Below are 21,791 nucleotides of genomic sequence, written 5' to 3'. Positions count from 1 at the left end.
ATTAAGATGCACTGTATAGACTATAGTTAGAAATTAGAATTAATGTTTTGTGCTTGTTTTGTTATAGCACTTACATTATTTACATATGGCCATGTATATCATTAGAGTGTGAACTGAATTAGTAATAGTCCTGTTGTTTACAGGCTAGGTTTTTTTTATGGGATCGTGAGACCTGGATCTCTTCCTGACGAGGAAGATGGCGAGCCTTTCCCTTTGAACCGAACCGAACCACAGCCATTCTGAGTTGGCCCAGAAGGGCAGGTTGCTCTTCTCTCACGAACAATTGCAACAGTGCGGTAGGACGAAATCGCACCAATCACAAACTTTTGACCTGTTGGATTTGACTTGACTGAACACTGACTATTAAGCCGGCAAGACTGACATATCTGAGCTCAGATAGGATTCTGACTGTTATTATTATTATTGCTGTCACTGTATTTTATTTTATGTTTTCATTCCTGTTCATAAAATGCTGTTAAATTGTTGCTAAATAGTTTAATACAATTCATAGCAACTTTACCTGTGGCTCCAGTCATTCTTCTCCACGCAACTCCCTTTATCCCTCCTGCGAATCTAGCTATTGGCCCATTCTCTCCATCTTACTTTAATTTCCCCTACCCTATCCTGTACTTGGCTACAGAAAGTGGCGAGCCAGCCAGGAGGGTTTGCAGAGTTGTTAGTCCACCCAAAATTTAATAAAACGATTAAGAGTGCCTGGAGCTTCACAGTGACTTGTATTTTTTTCTACTGGTACTTTTACGTGTCCTAACCATGGAAGTTGTGAAAACAGAGAATGTTAAAGTTCAAAATGCTGTCTTGGTCAGTGGTTTAACTAACACAGACATTGATAAAGAAATAATTGAGTTCTTAGAAGCTTTCGGTCCTGTCAGTAGGCAGATTAAGCTACCAACTGGTGGTCAGATTATTGTGGAATTTCAACATGAGGCTACTGCTAAAGAACTAGAGAAAAGATATTTGCCTTATGACAGACCTTGCACTGTGAAACCTGAAGTTGTCTATCACGTTCGAGACCTAGCCAGTGCGTATAGCATTGAAACCAGCGCATCAGCTACTGTAACTTACCTGTCACAGCTTAAAGATGTGGCAGCACGAAGCAACCGATCGTTTAAAGACCTTTTGATGGATGAACTAGCTAAAATTGGGGAGTCATTGGGAGGGGATGTCCACACAGTTGAGCCTTCCACTGAACAAGAGCCAGTGCCCCACAGTGATGAGGCCCTACCTTCTTCTCCTTTAACACCCAATAGCAACCATGTAAGTGCCTTGAATACTCACCCACCGGCAGAGGCTGAGAAACAAACCCCTCAGATTCCCACCAACCTTTTAAGCACACCTGAAGTGCAGCGGGTTATTGTAGAGCACATTGTTAAAAGCAGTGAAGTCATTCCCCCACCAAACTCGCAATACAGACTGAAACCTTTTTCAGGGAGAGTTCCACATCCTCCTTTCGAAACTGACTATGACACTTGGCGCAGCAGCGTAGAGTTTTGCTTGACTGATCCTTCGCTCACCGAAACTCAAGTTGTGCGAAAGATTGTTGAAAGTCTTTCACCCCCTGCAGCGGACCTGGTGAAAGCTTTTGGTCCAAAAGCAAACCCCAAAACTTACCTTGAACATCTTGATTCTGCCTATGCAACTGTAGAGGACGGTGACGAACTCTTTGCTCGCTTCTTAAACACCAATCAGAATGGAGGTGAAAAACCCTCACATTACCTGCAAAGATTGCACACAGTGCTAAACCTAGTCATAAAAAGAGACGGAATTGCTTCTAGTGACATCAATAAACAGCTCCTGAGACAGTTTTGTAGAGGGTGTTGGGACAGCTCATTGATTGCAAACCTTCAACTTGAACAAAAGAAAGACGACCCACCTCATTTTGCAGAGCTACTCCTCCACCTACGCACCGAGGAGGACAAACAGGCAAGTAAAGCAACCCGCATGAAACAACATTTGGGGATCCAAAAGACTCGTGTTTATTCTAACGTGCAAACCACACGCTCTCAAGGTAGGAACGATTATGAGCATGAAATGGACAGCAATTCGTCTGACCTCCAGAAGCAAATTGCTGACCTCAGGTCTCAAATCGCACAGCTCAGAGCTGATAAAACAGAGAAAAGATTGCAGAAACTTCAAAAGGAAGCAAAAAGGAACCCAAGTACCAAAACTCAGAACAAGCCGGGACAGATACCACAAATTGCTGCAGTGTCAGCCAAACCCAAACCTGGATACTGTTTCAAGTGTGGAGAAGATGGTCATATCGCTTCCAGCTGTAGTAATGATCCCAACCCAGCATTAGTAGCAGCTAAAAGGAATGCCCTCAGACAGAAGCAGCGAGAATGGGAAATATCCAGACCAGTTGATGAGTCATTTAATTTAAACTAGAAGGAGCCCCTGTCGCGGGACAGATGGGTGCTAAATCTGAACCAAGTCCCACTGAGAAAAAGACAACAAAAGCCCAATGTGAAACAGCTAATGTTCACTCAGTGCCTAAACTTCCCAAAAGACTTGTGGGTAGAAAATGCACAGCCAGAGTTGTTATCAATGGCGTTGAATGTAGTTGCTTGCTCGACTCAGGCTCTCAAGTAACCACTATTGCCAAATCCTTCTATCAAGAACACTTACCTGATCATCCTATAAAACCCATCAGTGATCTCCTAGAGGTCGAAGGTGCGAATGGTCAGACAGTCCCTTACTTGGGATACATTGAGACGAGTATCATGTTCCCCAAAGATCTCGATCAGTCAGAGCTTGAACTATCTACTCTTGCCTTAGTTGTCCCTGACATTCGCTCAAACTCAGACACACCTCTACTAATTGGCACAAATACACTTGACCCCTTATATGAGCATCTTTGTGAGAACACCTTACCTGACTTTAAGGTACTCCCTTATGGATACCAACAAGTGCTAAAGACATTAGCATCCAGAAAAAGACAAAGTGACAGTGGCAAGATCGGCTTGGTAAAACTTCAAAGTAGAACCCAAGAAGTCTTTCCTGCAAATCAAAAGCTACTAGTGGAAGGTTTTATGCATGCTAGCCATGCTAAGCCTGAACAGTGTGCACTTATTGAACAGCCCACTACCGGCTCCCTACCTGGTGGTGTGTTTGTAGATTGTTGCCTTATATCTCTGCCAAAGCACGGACCTTATAAAGTTCCTGTGTTGCTGAGAAACGAGACTAACCATGACATTACATTGCCCACTAACTGTGTAATTGCTGAGCTAGTTGCCCCTGACTGTGTCATGCCATGTCCTGAGCCTGAGAAAGGCGACCAAAAGGTGTCTGCAACGTGTAACTCTCAGCAGCAGACTTCAACCTCAAGACCCCCTCTCAGTTTCGACTTTGGTGAATCACCACTATCTGAAGAGTGGAAAGAGAAGATAGCTGAAAAGCTAAACACCTTCTCTGATGTTTTCTCACACAATGATCTTGATTTTGGGCATGCCACACATGTAAAACATCACATCAACTTAAAAGATGAAACCCCCTTCAAACAGAGATCTCGCCCGATTCATCCCCATGATTACGAGGCAGTTAAAAAGCACTTACAAGCCCTCTTAGATGCAGGCATAATCAGAGAATCTGAATCTCCATTCTCATCACCGATAGTGGTGGTCCGCAAAAAGAATGGTGATGTGCGGTTATGCATTGATTTTAGGAAGCTTAACTTGCAGACCATCCGCGATGCCTATGCCTTGCCAAACTTAGAGGAGTCATTTTCTGCTCTTGCAGGATCTCAGTGGTTCTCTGTGATGGACCTTAAGTCAGGGTACTATCAAATCGAGATGTGTGAAGAAGATAAGCCAAAGACAGCCTTCGTGTGCCCCTTCGGCTTCTACGAATTTAATCGTATGCCCCAGGGAATAACAAATGCCCCAAGCACTTTCCAAAGGCTTATGGAAAAGTGTATGAAAGACATCAATCTGAGAGAAGTGTTAGTCTTTTTGGATGATTTGATAGTCTTTTCCAGTTCCCTTGAAGATCATGAGACCCGACTCATTCATGTTCTTGAGCGACTCAGAGAGTACGGGCTGAAACTCTCGCCCGACAAATGTCGTTTCTTCCAAACATCAGTCCGTTATCTAGGCCACATTGTATCTAGAGACGGCGTAAAGACTGATCCCGAAAAAACTGAAGCACTCAAGACTTGGCCGAGACCCCAAACCTTAAAAGAACTCCAATCGTTTCTTGGTTTTACCGGTTATTACCGGAGATTTGTCAAAGATTACTCAAAAATTGTCAAGCCCCTCACCTCCTTCACAGCTGGCTATCCTCCGAGACGAAAGCATAGTAAAAACCCACCCAGTGATCCAAAGTATCTGAACCCCAAAGAGCCCTTTGGTGATCGTTGGGGACCAGAGTGCCAGAAATCGTTTCAAACTATTATTGAAAAACTCACCACCTCACCAGTCCTTGGGTATGCTGATGCAAAGCTACCTTACCTGGTACACACAGATGCCAGTACAACCGGACTTGGGGCAGCTCTTTATCAAGTGCAGAATGGAACCACACAGGTTATAGCCTATGCAAGTCGTGGTCTATCCCGTAGTGAAGCTAGATACCCCGCCCACAAGTTAGAATTTCTAGCTTTAAAGTGGGCCATAACTGACAAGTTTCATGACTATTTATATGGAAACACATTCACAGTCATCACCGACAACAACCCATTGACTTACCTTCTGACCACAGCAAAGCTTGATGCCACGAGTTATCGTTGGTTGGCTGCATTGTCCACCTATAACTTTGACATTAAGTACAGAGCTGGGAGACAAAATCTTGATGCAGATGGACTATCTAGGAAACCACATGACAAACCTGAAGACGATCCAGTTTTTACCCAGGAATGTCAGCGCATTGATAAGTTCAGATCCCATCTCTTGTCCTCAGTCAAAGATGTCGAGCTCCAACTTCAATCCGATACCGTGATGGCAGCCTGTCAAAGATATATGGCTATGAATCAGACTGAACCCTCTTGTGCTCTAGTCCAGTCACTTGCCATGTCTGCAGGTGCCATTCCAGACATGTTTCAAGAAGAAGGCAATGATAACAATCTCCTAGCCTTACCCAGATACACCCATACTGATCTTGTCAACCTGCAGAGAAAAGATCCAGCCATTAGTAAAGTCATCAAGCTGCTGGCAGCTGACTCACGTCCACCAGCCGATACTAAGTCTGAGTCTCACGATGTTCTCTTATTTTTAAGGGAGTGGAAACGTCTTGACCTCCAAAATGACTTACTGTACCGGAAACGCCAGTTGGGGCCAGAGACCTTGTTGCAGTTAGTCCTTCCTGATTCCTTACGCCCTACAGTTATGCTTAATCTTCATGACAACATGGGGCATTTAGGGGTCGAACGCACACTGGAACTCATTCGGTCACGTTTCTACTGGCCAAAAATGGCAGTTGATGTCGAAAAGAAAGTGAAAGCTTGCGAGAGATGTGTCCGTAGAAAAGCCCTGCCAGACAAGGCTGCTCCTCTGGTAAATATTAAAACTTCCAGGCCCATGGAGCTAGTCTGCATGGACTTCCTCTCAATAGAACCAGACAGTAAAAACACTAAAGATGTCCTAGTGATCACGGATCATTTTACAAAGTATGCTGTGTCCATTCCAACCGAAGACCAGAAAGCCACCACCGTTGCAAAGAACTTATGGGAGAACTTCTTAGTTCATTATGGCTTTCCAGAGCGACTTCATAGCGACCAAGGGAGAGACTTTGAATCGCGTACAATCAAAGAACTGTGCTCTCTGCTCGGTATCCGCAAAGTCCGAACAAGTCCTTATCATCCTCGTGGCAACCCTGTTGAGCGATACAATCGCACATTACTCAGTATGCTTGGTACCTTGAAAGACACCGAGAAACATCACTGGCGTGACTTCGTAAAACCACTTACTCACGCTTATAACTGTACAAAAAATGATGTAACAGGCTATTCTCCTTATGAGTTAATGTTTGGTAGACAGCCTCGCTTGCCCATTGATATTGCCTTTGGCCTGCCACAGCCAAACAAGCCACAGTTGACTCACTCTCAATACGTCAAGCAGTTGAAAAGCTACCTCGAACAGAGCTACGAAATAGCCATCAAAAACTCCCAGAAAGTAGCAGACAAAAACAAGAAACGGTTTGACAAAATCATCCGTGAATCCACACTACATGTGGGAGACAGAGTCTTGGTTCGAAATCTCCGCCTGAGAGAGAAGCACAAATTAGCGGACAAATGGGAGCAAACAGTGTATATTGTTACCAAACAAATGGAAAACTTACCAGTATACACTGTAAAACCAGAAAACGGAGATGGACCCAACAGAACGCTCCACAGAGATCTGTTACTTCCCTGTGGATTTCTCTCACCAACAGAGCATGAACCCGAGCGAGTCACAAAAACTAACAGACCACGCACAAGACAAAGTTCAGCTTTGGAAGTTGACTCCGACCAAACACTTGAGGAAGAGGAAGATGAGTTTTCTTACCCTGAACCTCCACAAGTGAAAAACAGACATTTTTACCAAGTATGCGCCATACCGCCAACCCAAGGATTCAAACAAAACAAAGATCCTGTAAATGATAACGAACAACCTAACACATTACCGGACATGACAGACTTACCTGAAAAGGAAACTGAGAACGAAACTGAAACATACTTACCTGAAGGCGAAATTGGAAGTTCAACTGACACCAACTTACCTGAAATGGACCGTGAAACAGACCTACCTCAGACAGAACGTGAAAGTGAAGCAAACGTATCACCAAGTGAAAGTGACACAAGCCTACAAAATAACACACCAAGTGAGTCTGAAACAGACACTCGAAAAGACAAAAATGTTTTGTCGACCAGTTTGTCAGATTCACCGTTGTCAGAGAACTCAACTCATCAACTTTCACCTGAAAGACAAGTTGAAAACGACGATGAACCTGAAACCTTGCAAACAGAAACACAGATCAGAAGATCTGAAAGAATTCGCCAACCATCCCAAAGACTCACTTATCCTCAGCTAGGTAACCCACTAGTAACAGTGGTTAAATCACTCTTTCAAGGATTGAACAAAGCTTTCATCGACTCCCTTGCTCATGATGTTACCTATTCCACCAGAGCCATGCACGGGGACGTGCATGAGATTTAAGAGGGGAGGATGTAACCCAGTGAGTTTACACGACTCAGTAATGCACTACAACATGTTATTGTTAATTGGGATTTATCATTACTCTGTTAATCACTGAGTTGATCAAAAATAAATCAATAATAAAAGATAAATACTATAAATATAAGAATAAAACCCAAAGAGTATATTTAACACCCCTACTGGTTAGGAAGGAACAAGCCCCGCCTTCCCCTGCTCTGTACCGTCACGTGCTCAGACACAGAGAGAGACGGAGGTGCACGAGACCATCACTGATTTTCACCGCCAAGCTTTTCGCTGGAAAATAACTATTAACTTGATAAATTGAGCAAATATCCATACCGGAGATCTGCATGGACCTTGGAGAAACGGACCTGATTTATTGTGAACATTTCGGACCTTGAAACCATCGCGGTGAGTCAGAAGCTGTTAAGCTAACAAGAAGTTAACAGGGAATATAATGGCCCGATTTCAATGTTGTAGATCTGCGCGGGAGCGGATGAAGTGGACAAGATCCTCTCTGAGAGTTGAACAAGATCCTCTCTGAGAGTTGAACAAGATCCTCTCTGAGAGTTGAACAAGATCCTCTCTGAGAGTTGAACAAGATCCTCTCTGAGAGTTGAACATTAGAAGTGTGCTGGTGAGTTAAACTGGGACTGGGCGAATCAGGCTAATTGAAAAGCTAACTAGCCTAATGCTCATAGCTGTAGCTGACCACGTTTTCACTGTGGGAGAACACACGGGGTTTCTCACTGAGTTCAGCCATTTTGAGCACTCAGCTTGTGTGCTGATGATGTTCTAGTATTACTTGTTGAATATTAAATGCACTAAAATTAGATGATGGAATAAGTTAATGTTGATCTTAAAGGTCATGAATCTACTTTATTTTGTTACATTTGATGCTCGAGCGGCACTGGATAGATGTCCGTGTGTATTCTTACTGTGCTGATACGTTACCACATACTGTAAAACTACAGCCTGTGGGTTTTTGTATATTCTTTTGGTAATTTTATTCTGTACATTGAGTGTAAATAATATATTGCTTCATTGCTATGCAGTGTAAAGCAATGCTCCTGTAATTCAGTTAAAGGGCAATACTGTAAAAAAATAATCTACCATAGTTTATGGTTTATTTCTGATTTCTGATAGAAATGTGCACCTTGACGATAGAATAAGCTGATTGTGATTTAAAGATTGCATTCATGATTAAGATGCACTGTATAGACTATAGTTAGAAATTAGAATTAATGTTTTGTGCTTGTTTTGTTATAGCACTTACATTATTTACATATGGCCATGTATATCATTAGAGTGTGAACTGAATTAGTAATAGTCCTGTTGTTTACAGGCTAGGTTTTTTTTATGGGATCGTGAGACCTGGATCTCTTCCTGACGAGGAAGATGGCGAGCCTTTCCCTTTGAACCGAACCGAACCACAGCCATTCTGAGTTGGCCCAGAAGGGCAGGTTGCTCTTCTCTCACGAACAATTGCAACAGTGCGGTAGGACGAAATCGCACCAATCACAAACTTTTGACCTGTTGGATTTGACTTGACTGAACACTGACTATTAAGCCGGCAAGACTGACATATCTGAGCTCAGATAGGATTCTGACTGTTATTATTATTATTGCTGTCACTGTATTTTATTTTATGTTTTCATTCCTGTTCATAAAATGCTGTTAAATTGTTGCTAAATAGTTTAATACAATTCATAGCAACTTTACCTGTGGCTCCAGTCATTCTTCTCCACGCAACTCCCTTTATCCCTCCTGCGAATCTAGCTATTGGCCCATTCTCTCCATCTTACTTTAATTTCCCCTACCCTATCCTGTACTTGGCTACACTTCATTTTATGGAGGCACAGTGTGAGCACTCAGGTCTCATCAGAGCATCGGGCGGTATAGTGTGAGACTCTGCATCGTGACCTACCAACTTCTAACCCCTGTGAGTCAATCGTGCAGTTTGAGCAGGAGCTGAATAACGTGAATGAAAAAAAATCGCACAGTGTCTGCCCAGCTTTAGGTGTACTGTCGTCCGAGACTTGCACCGCAGTGTCAGCGTTTGTTTCCCTGTTGGCCATGCTTGTTGTTGTGGTCATCTGTTGTCTTCCGGTATTTTCTCCGCAAGCGACCTTTCCTCGACCAATGAGATAAGCGGTAATCTGAATTGTCATACTCGAATTGTCATAAGTGTGCTGTCAGCTCATTGGTCACAAAGCAGGAGAGGGGCTGGGAATTATGTTTTCAAACAAAGCGTTAATTCCATTAACATTTATAGACTACTTTTGATTCTCACTGTATTACGGGACAAAGTGCGTCCCTTATTAGCTCAATACGGGACGTGTACTTTTGTTTCTAAATACAGGACGATTCCGTTTTTTAAGGGACGGTTGGCAACCCTAACCGCAGCTGATATTTTCACCGCACTCGTCGGTGCGCTGGACAGGGTCGGAGTGGACTGCAGAGGTGGGACCAAGTCATTGTTTTGCAAGTCTCAAGTAAGTCTCAAGTCTTTATCCTCAAGTCAAGTCTCAAGTAATGTCAGGCAAGTCAGAGTCGAGTCTCAAGTCACTGGTGTAAAAGTCCGAGTCAAGTCACAAGTCTGAAACTTTGAATTTCAAGTCCTTTCGAGTCTTTAAAAAAAAAACGAAAAAATAATGTTGCAGTTATGCTAAATGTAAATATTAGACCATGTAATTTTAAAATCTGTGTTTTTCTCAACACATGACAAAATAGTGAACTTAGAAAATATACACAAATTGTGAAATTGCACCTCTTTAAAATGCAGCTCAATTAAACCTAGCTCCAAGAATAATTTTCACCGACAGTTCTGAGATAAGCTGCATGTTATTCTTGGAGGCTTTAAAATCGCATGACAAAAATATCATACACATTAAAAAAAAAAACTGTATCACCAACGTAGCCTGGACAACATTTGCTAGTTAGATGAAGTCAGCTATCTCATCTTAGCATATTTATATGCATATTTATAATCATACGGTTCTTGGAGTGAGTGCATACACTCATGAAGTTTAGTAACTTCCGGTCACTGCAACAAGCCCAGGTACAGTTTACCGACGGATGGGTGCAGGACCTTGAAATGCACCGTGTAGAACGAAAGACCATCGTACGTATCATAAGTTTACCAGTCTCACAAATTGTCGTCATAAATACACATTCCTTAACCGTTTATTAATATAACCTTTGAGCTCAACGGTAATTAATTAGTAGTGGAAATAATTTCTGGTACCCATCACAGAAATGTAGCAGTGACAACAATATTGTATGCTGTAATCGTACTGGGCAATTAGTGATACAAAAACCTGTTTTATCCTGTGAATAAAAGTATATGTTTTTGTCAGTGTACCATAATAACAGAAGCGAAACGCAATATTGTGTCAGGACAATTCACTATTTATGCACAATAAATAAAGGAGCATAGCGCGACAATTTCTGTTCAGCGCCAGACTTGCTTGTAACCTATATCACTAATTATGTTATGAAAATGACGTATTAAGTACTAAAAAACACTGACCTTCGTGTAAATGCTTGGAGCAGACTAACCTGTGAGCTGGAGTGTTCTGGGACGTTATATTTGATCTTTGAATGGCTGCAATCCAGGCCATCCGTCGCGTCTTTGTTACTTCGGAAACATGGCTTGAACAATTTCTCTTCAACGACGTAATCCGATAACAACCGATCTCTTTACCCGTCGGCTTCCCGTGGCTGTCATGCGACCGGCTATTGCAGTTAATAATACAACAGCTTCTTGCCATTTTTGTGTTTCTTTTTATCGCTGTATAACTGATTTTAATTGAAAGCCTGCGTGCGCTAGTACCGCTTGCCACGAGTTCCCAGAATCCTTTGCGGTTCTACCCGTGAATGACGTCACATTTTCAATCTCTATATAATATGCATGTTAAATTTTATATTTGGGGTAAAATATCAAGTCTTTTCAAGTAAACCGGTTCAAGTCCAATTCAAGTCCCAAGTCATTGGTGTAAAAGTCCAAGTCAAGTCACAAGTCTTAGAACATTTTTTCAAGTCAAGTCTAAAGTCATAAAATTAATGACTCGAGTCTGACTCGAGTCCAAGTCATGTGACTCGAGTCCACACCTCTGGTGGACTGGTCCCGCGCTGTCAGCCTGGCTACAGATGGTGCGCCCTCAATGATCGGGAAGAAAGCAGGCATTGTAAAAAAGTTCAGAGATAAAGTGCAATCTGCAAATGGAGGACGTGATTTTTGGACTTTTCACTGTATTTTGCACCAGGAGGCTTTGTGTTACAAGTCACTGAAAATGGATAACGTCATGAAGGTGGTCATCCAAACTGTTAATTTCATCCGATCCAGAAGCCTCAATCACCGTCAGTTTGACAGTCTTCTCAGAGAGAAAGACCACATCTATGGCCTGCCATACCACACTGAGGTAAGATGGTTGAGCCGAGGTGCTGTGCTGAGGCGTTTCTTTGATTTACGAGAAGAAATTGAACAGTTTATGGAAGAAAAGGGCAAACCAGTGTTAGAATTTCATTCCGCAGAATGGATGCAGGACCTTGCATTTATGGTGGATGTTACAGAGCACCTGAATAACTTGAACAAACAGCTGCAAGGACGCAACAAAGTTGTCACGCAGTATTATGACAGCATACGTTCTTTCAAGTTGAAGCTGTTATTGTGGGAGACGCAGCTCGCTGGTGGTGATGCAGCTCACTTCCCCTGTCCGAAAAATGTGTGCACGATGTTGTAGTATCAGGTAAATGTTAAGTGGTAGGAACGTTTCTGCTGGGTTGTTGTTGTGGGGGGGGATGAAAAATAATAAAGGACACTCATTGGAGTAATGGCGCGTCTCGTGTGTCTGTGAGTTATGCCTCCAGTCAAATAACATCCATAACCTCAAATAACGGAACATGGTGTCAGAAGACAACTGGAAACGTTAGTTGGGCATAAGTGAAAGGTTTCGGCGTCGGTGCCAGGTTAAAGGTCGGCCATAGAGGAGCTGCGCGAAAAGAGACGTGGCGTCATGAGTCAGTTTCAAGTCACCCCGCCGGAGAAGTTCACTTTTAGGTCCGACGACTGGACCAAATGGATAAAGCTTTTTTTTTTGCATCGCGTCTGGATTGGAGACGCAAGCGGACGAAAATCAAGTGAACGCCCTTATCTACACTATGGGCGAGGAGGCAGAGGACATATTGGTATCCCTGCACCTGACTCCCGAAGAGGCGAGCGATTATGAGACCGTTAAAAGGAGGTTGGATGCTCACTTCGTAGCCTGAAGAAACATCATATTTGAGCGAGCGAAGTTTAACCAGCGCCAACAAGAGACGGGTGAGTCAGTTGACAACTTCCATACTGCACTGCATTGTCTGGCAGAACATTGTGGATACGGGACTTTGCATGACAAAATGGTGCGAGACAGATTTGTCGTGGGTCTGAAAGACAAACGATTGTCAGAACAGCTACAAATGGATCCAGAACTAACGCTAGAGAAAGCGCTTAACAGAGCCCGACAAAGTGAGCTTGTAAAGAAGCAACAAGAGATGCTAAGCACTAACTTTAAAATGGATATTACCAACTCACAACTGAACCGCGTCCATGCTAAACGGCAAGAAGGGGCACGTCCCAAGCAGCTGACACCGCTACATAAACAAACCGCCAAAACACAGAAAGAAAAAAAAGACACAATGCAGAAGATGTGGAGACATAAAAGGTCACAATCTTCAACAATGCCCTGTGATGGAAGCCGCATGTAATTACTGTAAGAAAAAAAGGACATTTTGCCTGGATGTGCAGAAACAAAAAACTGTGTGAAGTCAATGCTGCAACAGTTTCAGAGAACAGCGATACAGATGATGAGGTCGCTTTCTTGGGTTCCCTCTCTGCGGACACCAAAGAGAGTCCATGGGTAACAGAGATACATGTGGACAAATACAACACACTCTTTAAAATCGACACCAGAGCGGATGTCACAGCAGTCCCAGAGACTTTCTACACACAGCATCAGTTGGGGAGATTGGATAAGCCCAAAAGGGTTCTGCAGGGCCCAGGAGGAACACGTCTGAAGGTAAAAGGCATGTTCACAGCCACTCTCAGCAAGAACAACCACAAAACCAAAGAAGACATTTATGTCGTACAGGGTTTATGCACACCGCTGCTGAGCGGGCATGCTGCAGTGGCACTACAGCTGGTTGCTAGAGTGAATCATATTAGCTTAGACTCTATTGACGCTGTCAAAGAAGAATTCCCCAAGCTTTTCAGCGGCTTAGGCAAAATGGAGGGGGAGTACAATATTGCTCTGAAACCAGAGGCACAGCCGTTTTCCCTCTCGACCCCTAGGCGAATCTCCCTTCCACTCTTACCAAAGGTTAAAGAAGAGCTGAACAGGATGGAGCAGCAGGGTGTCATTTCCAAGGTGGAGGAGCCCACTGATTGGCCTGTGGTGGTGGTTCCTAAGCGCACAGGCAAAGTGAGAATATGCAGCGATCTCACTGAACTAAACAAATATGTCATGAGAGAGAAGCATCCACTCCCTTCAGTAGAACACACACTAGGACAGCTTGCAGGAGCAAAAGTGTTTTCAAAGCTGGATGCCAATGCATGATTTTGGCAGATTCCCTTATCCAGGGACTCTTCTTTGCTCACGACCTTTATTACACCTTTTGGTCGGTATTGTTACATTCGTCTGTGCTTTGGAATCTCATCAGCCCCAGAACACTTCCAGAAACGGATGGCACGCATTCTTGAGGGCTTAGAAGGAGTCCTCTGCCAGATGGATGATGTGCTCATCTGGGGGACGTCACAAGGAGAGCATGATGAGAGACTTCGAAAAGCACTGGTTCGACTGCAGGAGGCTGGAGTAACATTGAACGACAAGTGTGAGTTCTACAAGAACAGGATAAAGTTCCTGGGGCAGGTCATTGAGGGATCGGGGGTTAGCGCAGATCCTGACAAGGTGCATGCCGTGAGTTCCATGGATGAGCCCAGCAACATAAGTGAGGTGAGACGCTTCCTGGGCATGGTGAATCACCTAGGAAAGTTTCTTCCTCACCTGGCGGAAAAAACGTGCCCCCTAAGAGATCTGCTGAAGAAGTCCAACCTGTGGTCATGGGGGCCACAGCAGCAGCAGGCTTTCGACGGCATCAAAAAAGAACTGACAACACCCCCAGGGTTTGCTCTGTATGATCCAAATGCTGAAACGTGCGTATCAGCTGATTCATCTTCGTATGGCTTGGGAGCAGTGCTTCTCCAGCGGCACGCCGATCTAGGGTGGAAACCAGTAGCATACGCTTCAAAAGCTCTCAGCGCGACTGAGCAGCGATATGCTCAAATTGAGAAGGAGGCCCTCGCTTCAACATGGGCCTGTGAGAGGTTTGCAGAGTTCCTAATTGGGAAGACATTCCACATTGAAACAGACCAATTCAATTCAATTTTCAATTCAATTTTATTTATATAGCGCCAAATCACAACAAAAGTTGCCTCAAGGCGCTTCATAGATACAGAGAAAAACCCAACAATCATATGACCCCCTATGAGCAAGCACTTTGGCGACAGTGGGAAGGAAAAACTCCCTTTTAACAGGAAGAAACCTCCGGCAGAACCAGGCTCAGGGAGGGGCGGCCATCTGCTGCGACCGGTTGGGGTGAGAGAAGGAAGACAGGATAAAGACATGCTGTGGAAGAGAGACAGAGGTTAATAACAGATATGATTCAATGCAGAGAGGTCTATTAATACATAGTGAGTGAGAAAGGTGACTGGAAAGGAAAAACTCAATGCATCATGGGAATCCCCCGGCAGCCTACATCTATTGCAGCATAACTAAGGGAGGATTCAGGGTCACCTGGTCCAGCCCTAACTATATGCTTTAGCAAAAAGGAAAGTTTTAAGCCTAATCTTAAAAGTAGAGATAGTGTCTGTCTCCCGAATCCAAACTGGAAGCTGGTTCCACAGAAGAGGGGCCTGAAAACTGAAGGCTCTGCCTCCCATTCTACTTTTAAATACTCTAGGAACAACAAGTAGGCCTGCAGAGCGAGAGCGAAGTGCTCTAATAGGGTGATATGGTACTACAAGGTCATTAAGATAAGATGGGGCCTGATTATTTAAGACCTTGTATGTGAGGAGCAGGATTTTGAATTCAATTCTGGATTTAACAGGAAGCCAATGAAGGGAAGCCAAAACAGGAGAAATATGCTCTCTCTTTCTAGTCCCTGTCAGGACTCTTGCTGCAGCATTTTGGATTAGTTGAAGGCTTTTCAGCGAGTTTTTTGGACATCCTGATAATAATGAATTACAGTAGTCCAGCCTGGAAGTAATAAATGCATGAACTAGTTTTTCAGCGTCACTCTGAGACAGGATATTTCTAATTTTAGAGATGTTGCGCAAATGGAAGAAAGCAGTCTTACATGCCACAAACCTCTGGTCTCGTTGCTTGGCTCCAAGGGCCTGGACGAGCTTCCACCTCGTATACAACGTCTACGCATGCGATTGATGAGGTTCTCTTATACCATATCTCATGTTCCTGGTAGAGACATTGCAACAGCAGATGTACTGTCCAAAGCTCCTGTATGTGACACAACTGAGGGTTTGCCGGAGGAAGAAATCAACTTGTATGTGGAGTCCGTCATAGCAAGCCTGCCAGCCACAGAGCCACGACTCAGAGAAATCCAGACACATCAGGACAGCATTCTAAGCCAGCTGAAGAAGTTCTGTGTGGAAGGATGGCCAGATAAGTACTCCATCGAAAGGGTTTTCCAGCCTTATCTGCCGTTTTCAGGTGACCTCACAGTCCACAATGGTTTGCTTCTTTATCAGAGCAGAATAGTGATTCCCACATCACTCAGAGCAGACATTCTGTCTAAACTACATGAGGGACACCTAGGAATAACGAAATGCAGAGAGAGAGCTAAACAATCTGTTTGGTGGCCAGGCCTGAGCAGTGAGCTGATAAAAGTGATTGGGACCTGTGACACTTGCTGCCGTGAGCGGACTAACCACAAAGAAACCATGCTACCTACCGAGTTCCCACAAAGACCGTGGGCCATGGTTGGAACTGATCCGTTCCAGATTGAGAATAAACAGTACCTGGTCATTGTGGATTACTTTTCCAGATTCTTCGAAGTTGCCAAACTGACATCTACAACATCAGAGGCAGTGATCGAGCACTGTAAATCAATCTTTGCACGTCATGGCATACCAGAGCGGGTTCGCTCTGATAATGGACCTCAGTTTTCGCCTGATTCCTTCAAAAGATTTGCACAAGAATGGGGTTTTAGCCATGAGACATCCAGTCCCCACTTCCCTCAGAGCAATGGGGAGGCCGAGAGGGCAGTCAGGACCATCAAAAGTCTTCTTAAAAAGTCTGGCGATCCCTATCTCGCCCTTATGGCATACCGGGCCACTCCATTGGCAAATGGCTACAGCCCAACGAAGCTTCTCATGGGTAGAAGGATAAGGACAACTATTCCTGTCATCCCATCACAGCTAAATCCAAGAGGTACGGACACAGACAAGCTCAAAGCTATAGAACAATCGTACAGACAAAAACAAAGACAAAACTACAACCGCAGACACAGAGCACATGATATGCTACAGCTCAATCCTGGAGACAAAGTGTGGTTCTCAGACATGGATACTAGAGGGACAGTCGTGTCCATGGCAGGCTCACCGAGGTCCTACATCATCGAGACAGCAAAGGGCACGCTGAGAAGAAACCGTTATCATCTTACATGGACACCTGGGGCACCGGAGATTTCTGGCGATCCACCAGAGGCTTCACCTGAGAACTCTGTTCCAGCTGCACAGATTGTGTCGGTTCCAGACACTATCTCACAGGAGGCCAGCCAGCAGACTCCTGAAGCTGGGAGCCAAATCCAACCCAGGTCTAGGAGGCCTCCAGCATACCTAAAATACTATGTTTGCTCATAGGGCTTGGAACTGAGTGAGCAATGGGGCAGAATAATCCCCACACTCAGGCTGAGGGCTGGGTAGTCTACCCCATCCCTCATAGAAACAATGAGAAATAAAGCAAATGGTTGCACTGTTTAAACATGTTGTTTGTAGCTGCACCGAATAGTTCAGAAATGTGCACTTATGCTTAGTGTTCAGAGTTGTATACTTTGAGAGTTTATTTTTGGACATTCTGAGTAGTCTGGTTTGAAACCAAGCGAGTTCAGTAAACAAGCTGTTACCAGATAAAGCACAAGGACATAGTAATAGTATACTTTAAAGCGTGCGGGTCTAATCTGTTTTCTTGGTTATATTCCAGCATCACATCCTATTTAGTAGGGGGGGGATGTAGTATCAGGTAAATGTTAAGTGGTAGGAACGTTTCTGCTGGGTTGTTGTTGTGGGGGGGGGATGAAAAATAATAAAGGACACTCATTGGAGTAATGGTGCGTCTCGTGTGTCTGTGAGTTATGCCTCCAGTCAAATAACATCCTTAACCTCAAATAACGGAACAGATGTGGCAGATATGAAGCGGTTTAAAGATAAAATAACGGGACTGTTACTAGAGTTTGAGCAACGATTTCAGATTTTTGGTGAACTGGAGAACGACTTCAAAGTTTTTTGCTCGCCGTTCACCGTGAATCCCTTTGATCTGCCCGTCAGGATCCAACTTGAAATAATAGACTTGCAGTGTGACTCGGATTTGAAGGGCAAATTTGCCGCAGTTGGCTTGAACACATTCTATCAGAATCTCTTGCCAGGTTACCCCAACTTGACAGCCCTCGCTGCAAAACTGTTGTGCATGTTCGGAACCACGTATCTTTGTGAGCAAGTTTTCTCTGTAATGAGCGTAAATAAAACAAAACTGCGCTCAAGGCTCACGCACAGGCACTTGAATCACATCCTAAAGTTAGCTGCCACTCAGGATGTGAAGCCTGATATTGATGAGTTGGTGAAAGCAAAAAGATGCCAGGTATCAGAAGTCAAATAAACTATGTAACCCCACTGAAAGTGCTGCATGAGACACCCTGATGTATTTCTGTGATCTGTGATTTACTTCTGTGAATCACTGTGTTCTTTGTCCTCAGAATTTTCAAATAACTTGAGGTGTTTTGTAATTAATAGCTATATTGTGCTTTTGGACACACTGTCCTCAGGCTCCAGCTTTATGTTTATATATTTTTATGTTGATGTGAGACTGTTTCTAATTGATTATATTTGATTTATATATTTAACCTATTCTGTGGTTCTTGTACTTGTTTGGGGAACAGGATTTCATTATTTTTATCTACGTTGCTGCCTGCGAAGTGACACCCTGATATAGTTCTGTGATCTGTGAATCAGTTCTGTGAATCACTGAGGCACTGTGTGTTTGTGTGTTCTTTGTCCTCAGAATTTTCAAATAACTTGAGATGTTTTATGATTAATAGCTATGTTGTGCCTGTACTATTTTGAACATACGGTCCACAGGCTCTAGCTTTATTTTTATGTTGATCGTATTAAAACAAAGAAAACAATCTGAAGTTGTTGTTTTTAAGTTATATACACACACAATGATTTTACCAGTACGGCCCACTTGAGAATAGACTTTTCTCCATGTGGCCCCTGAACTAAAATGAGTTTGACACCCCTGATCTAATATCTTGTGTGCAAAGCTGATAACTGACCTGAAGGTGGTGCCAGAGAACACTCAGAAACAAAAGTTTAGAGCAATCTTCTATAAGACTATTCAAGGCTGATCCACAGTGTTTGCAGTATAGTGATTATTTCAGATGAATCCTTTTATTAATCTGAAATAATCTTTTATCCAGAATTGAATTCAAAATACTGCTCCTCACATACAAGGCCCCATCTTATCTTAATGATCTTGTAGTATCACCCCATTAGAGCACTTCACTGTCACACTGCAGGCCTACTTGTTGTTCCTAGAGTATTTAAAAGTAGAATGGGAGGCAGAGCCTTCAGTTTTCAGGCCCCTCTTCTGTGGAACCAGCTTCCAGTTTGGATTCGGGAGACAGACACTATCTCTACTTTTAAGATTAGGCTTAAAACTTTCCTTTTTGCTAAAGCATATAGTTAGGGCTGGACCAGGTGACGCTGAATCCTCCCTTAGTTATGCTGCAATAGACATAGGTTGCTTAAGGATTCCCATGATGCATTAAGTATTTCTCTTTAGTCACCTTTCTCACTCACTATGTGTTAATAGACCTGTTTGCACCGAATCACACTTGTTACTAATCTCTGGCTCTATTCCACAGCATGTCTTTTGCGCTGAAATGTAATAGCTGAAGGTAAACACAGTGCTCAGATACAAGTTTGGTACACAGGGATGATTTCATCTGCACTAACCTCTTTCAGGACAACAATCTGGTCAGCTGCCTTCAGGTACTGAAGCTGATGGGTGACCAGGATGCGAAGCTTGTTCTTCAGCAAGCCACAGATGCATCTGATACAAGAAAAACATTTCCTCTCATTCCAGTTTGTTTCAGTTTCACATAAAAACGTCAAACACTGTCAAAGGATTTTCTCCTTCCTTAGTACAGTTAAAAAGTTTGTATGTTATCTAAGAGGAAGAGTGTAACAGGAAGTTTGGGGTCAAGTTCAATTGTCTGCCTGACACTGGTAGTCCCGCACCCCTTCCTGGCTTAGCCCAACACATGCAAAGCTTTTGTCAGTTTTTACTTCTGATGTATTTTTGTTTCAAAGCACTGTGTCCAGTGCTAAAGCTATAAAAACAACATTAAACAATGGTGCACTGCTAAACATCCATCGCTCAGGTTAAAACTTCTGCCAAAAGCCAAAAACACAAGTGCATGTGTTACATCATGCACAAGAATAGAAACTTTCTCCTGCTGGGGAGGAGACACTGAACGATTTCCAGCTTTGATGTATTCTTCCAGTAAGGGGCTTAACCCCACCCCTGACCTGTGATGTGACTGCTAACAGAAGGATGAATAGCAAGGACAGAAACCTGTTTTGCAGAATTTTGATCAAACAATATAGCCATTCCAAGCCACTTCTTAAAGCAAGGGTTGCCTGAAGTTTTTTTGTTCTTTGCCAAATAATCATGTGTAGACACAAAAGAACACTCAAAGAAAACTTAGAAAACGTCCAGAAAGCCTGCAGAACTACTCTTTAGTCTGGCTCCATGGAAGCTAAATATCCAGTCTTGTCCAGTCTTGTGCAAGACTTTTGCACATTATTGTAAATGTGTGCATCAAAAACAACCACACATTCTTTGCAGACAGATTGAGTCATAAATGCTGAAATGATTTTAACTGAGTCACTCACTGTTCAAAGAGGTGCCGCCCCACCTCTGCATCCACAGCACTGAGTGGGTCATCCAGAATATAGATGTCTGCATCCTGATACACAGCCCTGAAATCAAAAGCATGAATCCCTTTTTTACAGTAGCTGCAGCATCAGGCTTCATAGCAACAATGAGATGTCTTTTTACCATCATCTAAAAGTGAGAAGGTCTTCTGTTGTTTTTTGATTATCATTACTTTTGGCTCACGGAGTGCTTTAATTCAAGACGACTAAAAGAACGCGATCCATTCGTGCATGCATTTACTGTGTCAATACCATCTTAGGTGTTGCCAGGAAACAGTCTGCTGCACCTTCCTTTAAAACCTGTCCATTCCTGTTCCTTTAAAGTTTTTCTGCCTAAAGGGAAATCTATGCTGACATTTCATGTGTATCATTTACTGCTACTAGCAAAACAAAAACTAATGTGCAACCTAACAGCAGTCATGAATATCTGGGTGAACACAATAAAGCAGTCTGGTTCTCTGTCAAACTACCTGGCCAGGTTGACACGCGCTTTCTGTCCTCCGCTGAGTGTAGCTCCTCTGTCCCCAATCAGTGTCTGGTCTCCATCTGGGAGTAGCTCCAGATCCTGGATGTATGGGCAGCAGAGTTTTATTACTGCACTATACAGTACCATGGGAAGAAGAGCATGTATTATTGCAGGGGTGTCCAACTCCAGGCCTCGAGGGCCGGTGTCCTGCAGGTTTTAGATGTTTACTTGATCCAACACAGCTAATTTCAATGACTAAATTACCTCCTCAACATGTCTTGAAGTTCTCCAGAGGCCTGGTAATGAACTAGTTGTTCGATTCAGGTGTGTAGACCCAGGGTGATATCTAAAACCTGCAGGACACCGGCCCTTGAGGCCTGGAGTTTCATAATAAGACAGCCCTGTCTTATTATGGCTTTGTTGTTGCTGCAGAGTACAACAATTACCAGCACAAAGGCACAACTGCAATTTGAAAAACAAAAAAACCCTTAATATTATTATTAATATTCCTTTTGATATTCAATAATATGCTGACTCCATGATAAAAATGCCACCCAACCTTTGTGCAAAGATGAATGACACAGCGACACTAGCCCCGTTTGTTTTATACAAATGTACAAGTGTGTGTATAAATGAGAAGAAAACAAAGCAAACAGTTTAAACAGTAACCCCGCTAATGTAAAATACCTAACCTTTCACAATGACTAAGTCAGAACATTGAGTGACTGAGCATCTTGATGACAAAGCTATTCATGAGACTATCAAATCATTTCTAGCCCTTTACAAGTCACAGATTAGATAAGATGCTCTTGTCAGAGCAGAATTTGTTTTTGTTTTACTTTGTTTATTGCGCACAGTACCATGACTCACAAGTAACTCATCTACTGAGCACAGCATGTGAAACCTCTGCTGC

The 21,791-nt window shown here is 43.3% G+C and overlaps 1 protein-coding gene across 1 annotated transcript in view; it reads right to left on the bottom strand.

Annotated features, from left to right (window-relative positions):
- LOC147302267 (ATP-binding cassette sub-family C member 4-like) overlaps positions 1-21,791 on the bottom strand; it is a 60,983-nt gene that overhangs the window by 13,656 nt on the left and 25,536 nt on the right. The window contains exons 12-14 of the mRNA XM_086284010.1: positions 20,883-20,977; positions 20,371-20,457; positions 19,429-19,525 (exon numbers count right to left, since the gene is read on the bottom strand). Of these exons, the coding sequence (XP_086140136.1) occupies positions 19,429-19,525; positions 20,371-20,457; positions 20,883-20,977 (279 nt within the window). The remainder of the gene's footprint in view (positions 1-19,428; positions 19,526-20,370; positions 20,458-20,882; positions 20,978-21,791) is intronic.

The sequence above is a fragment of the Aulonocara sp. 'chitande type north' Nkhata Bay genome, linkage group LG23 (genome assembly GCF_057382095.1).
Source record: "Aulonocara sp. 'chitande type north' Nkhata Bay isolate Kocher_YH1m ecotype deep benthic linkage group LG23, A_spYH_male_GT1.1, whole genome shotgun sequence".
Taxonomy (NCBI): Eukaryota; Metazoa; Chordata; class Actinopteri; order Cichliformes; family Cichlidae; genus Aulonocara; species Aulonocara sp. 'chitande type north' Nkhata Bay.
The sequence above is the reverse complement of the archived record's forward strand: the minus strand, read 5'-3'. Positions and strand labels throughout refer to the sequence as shown.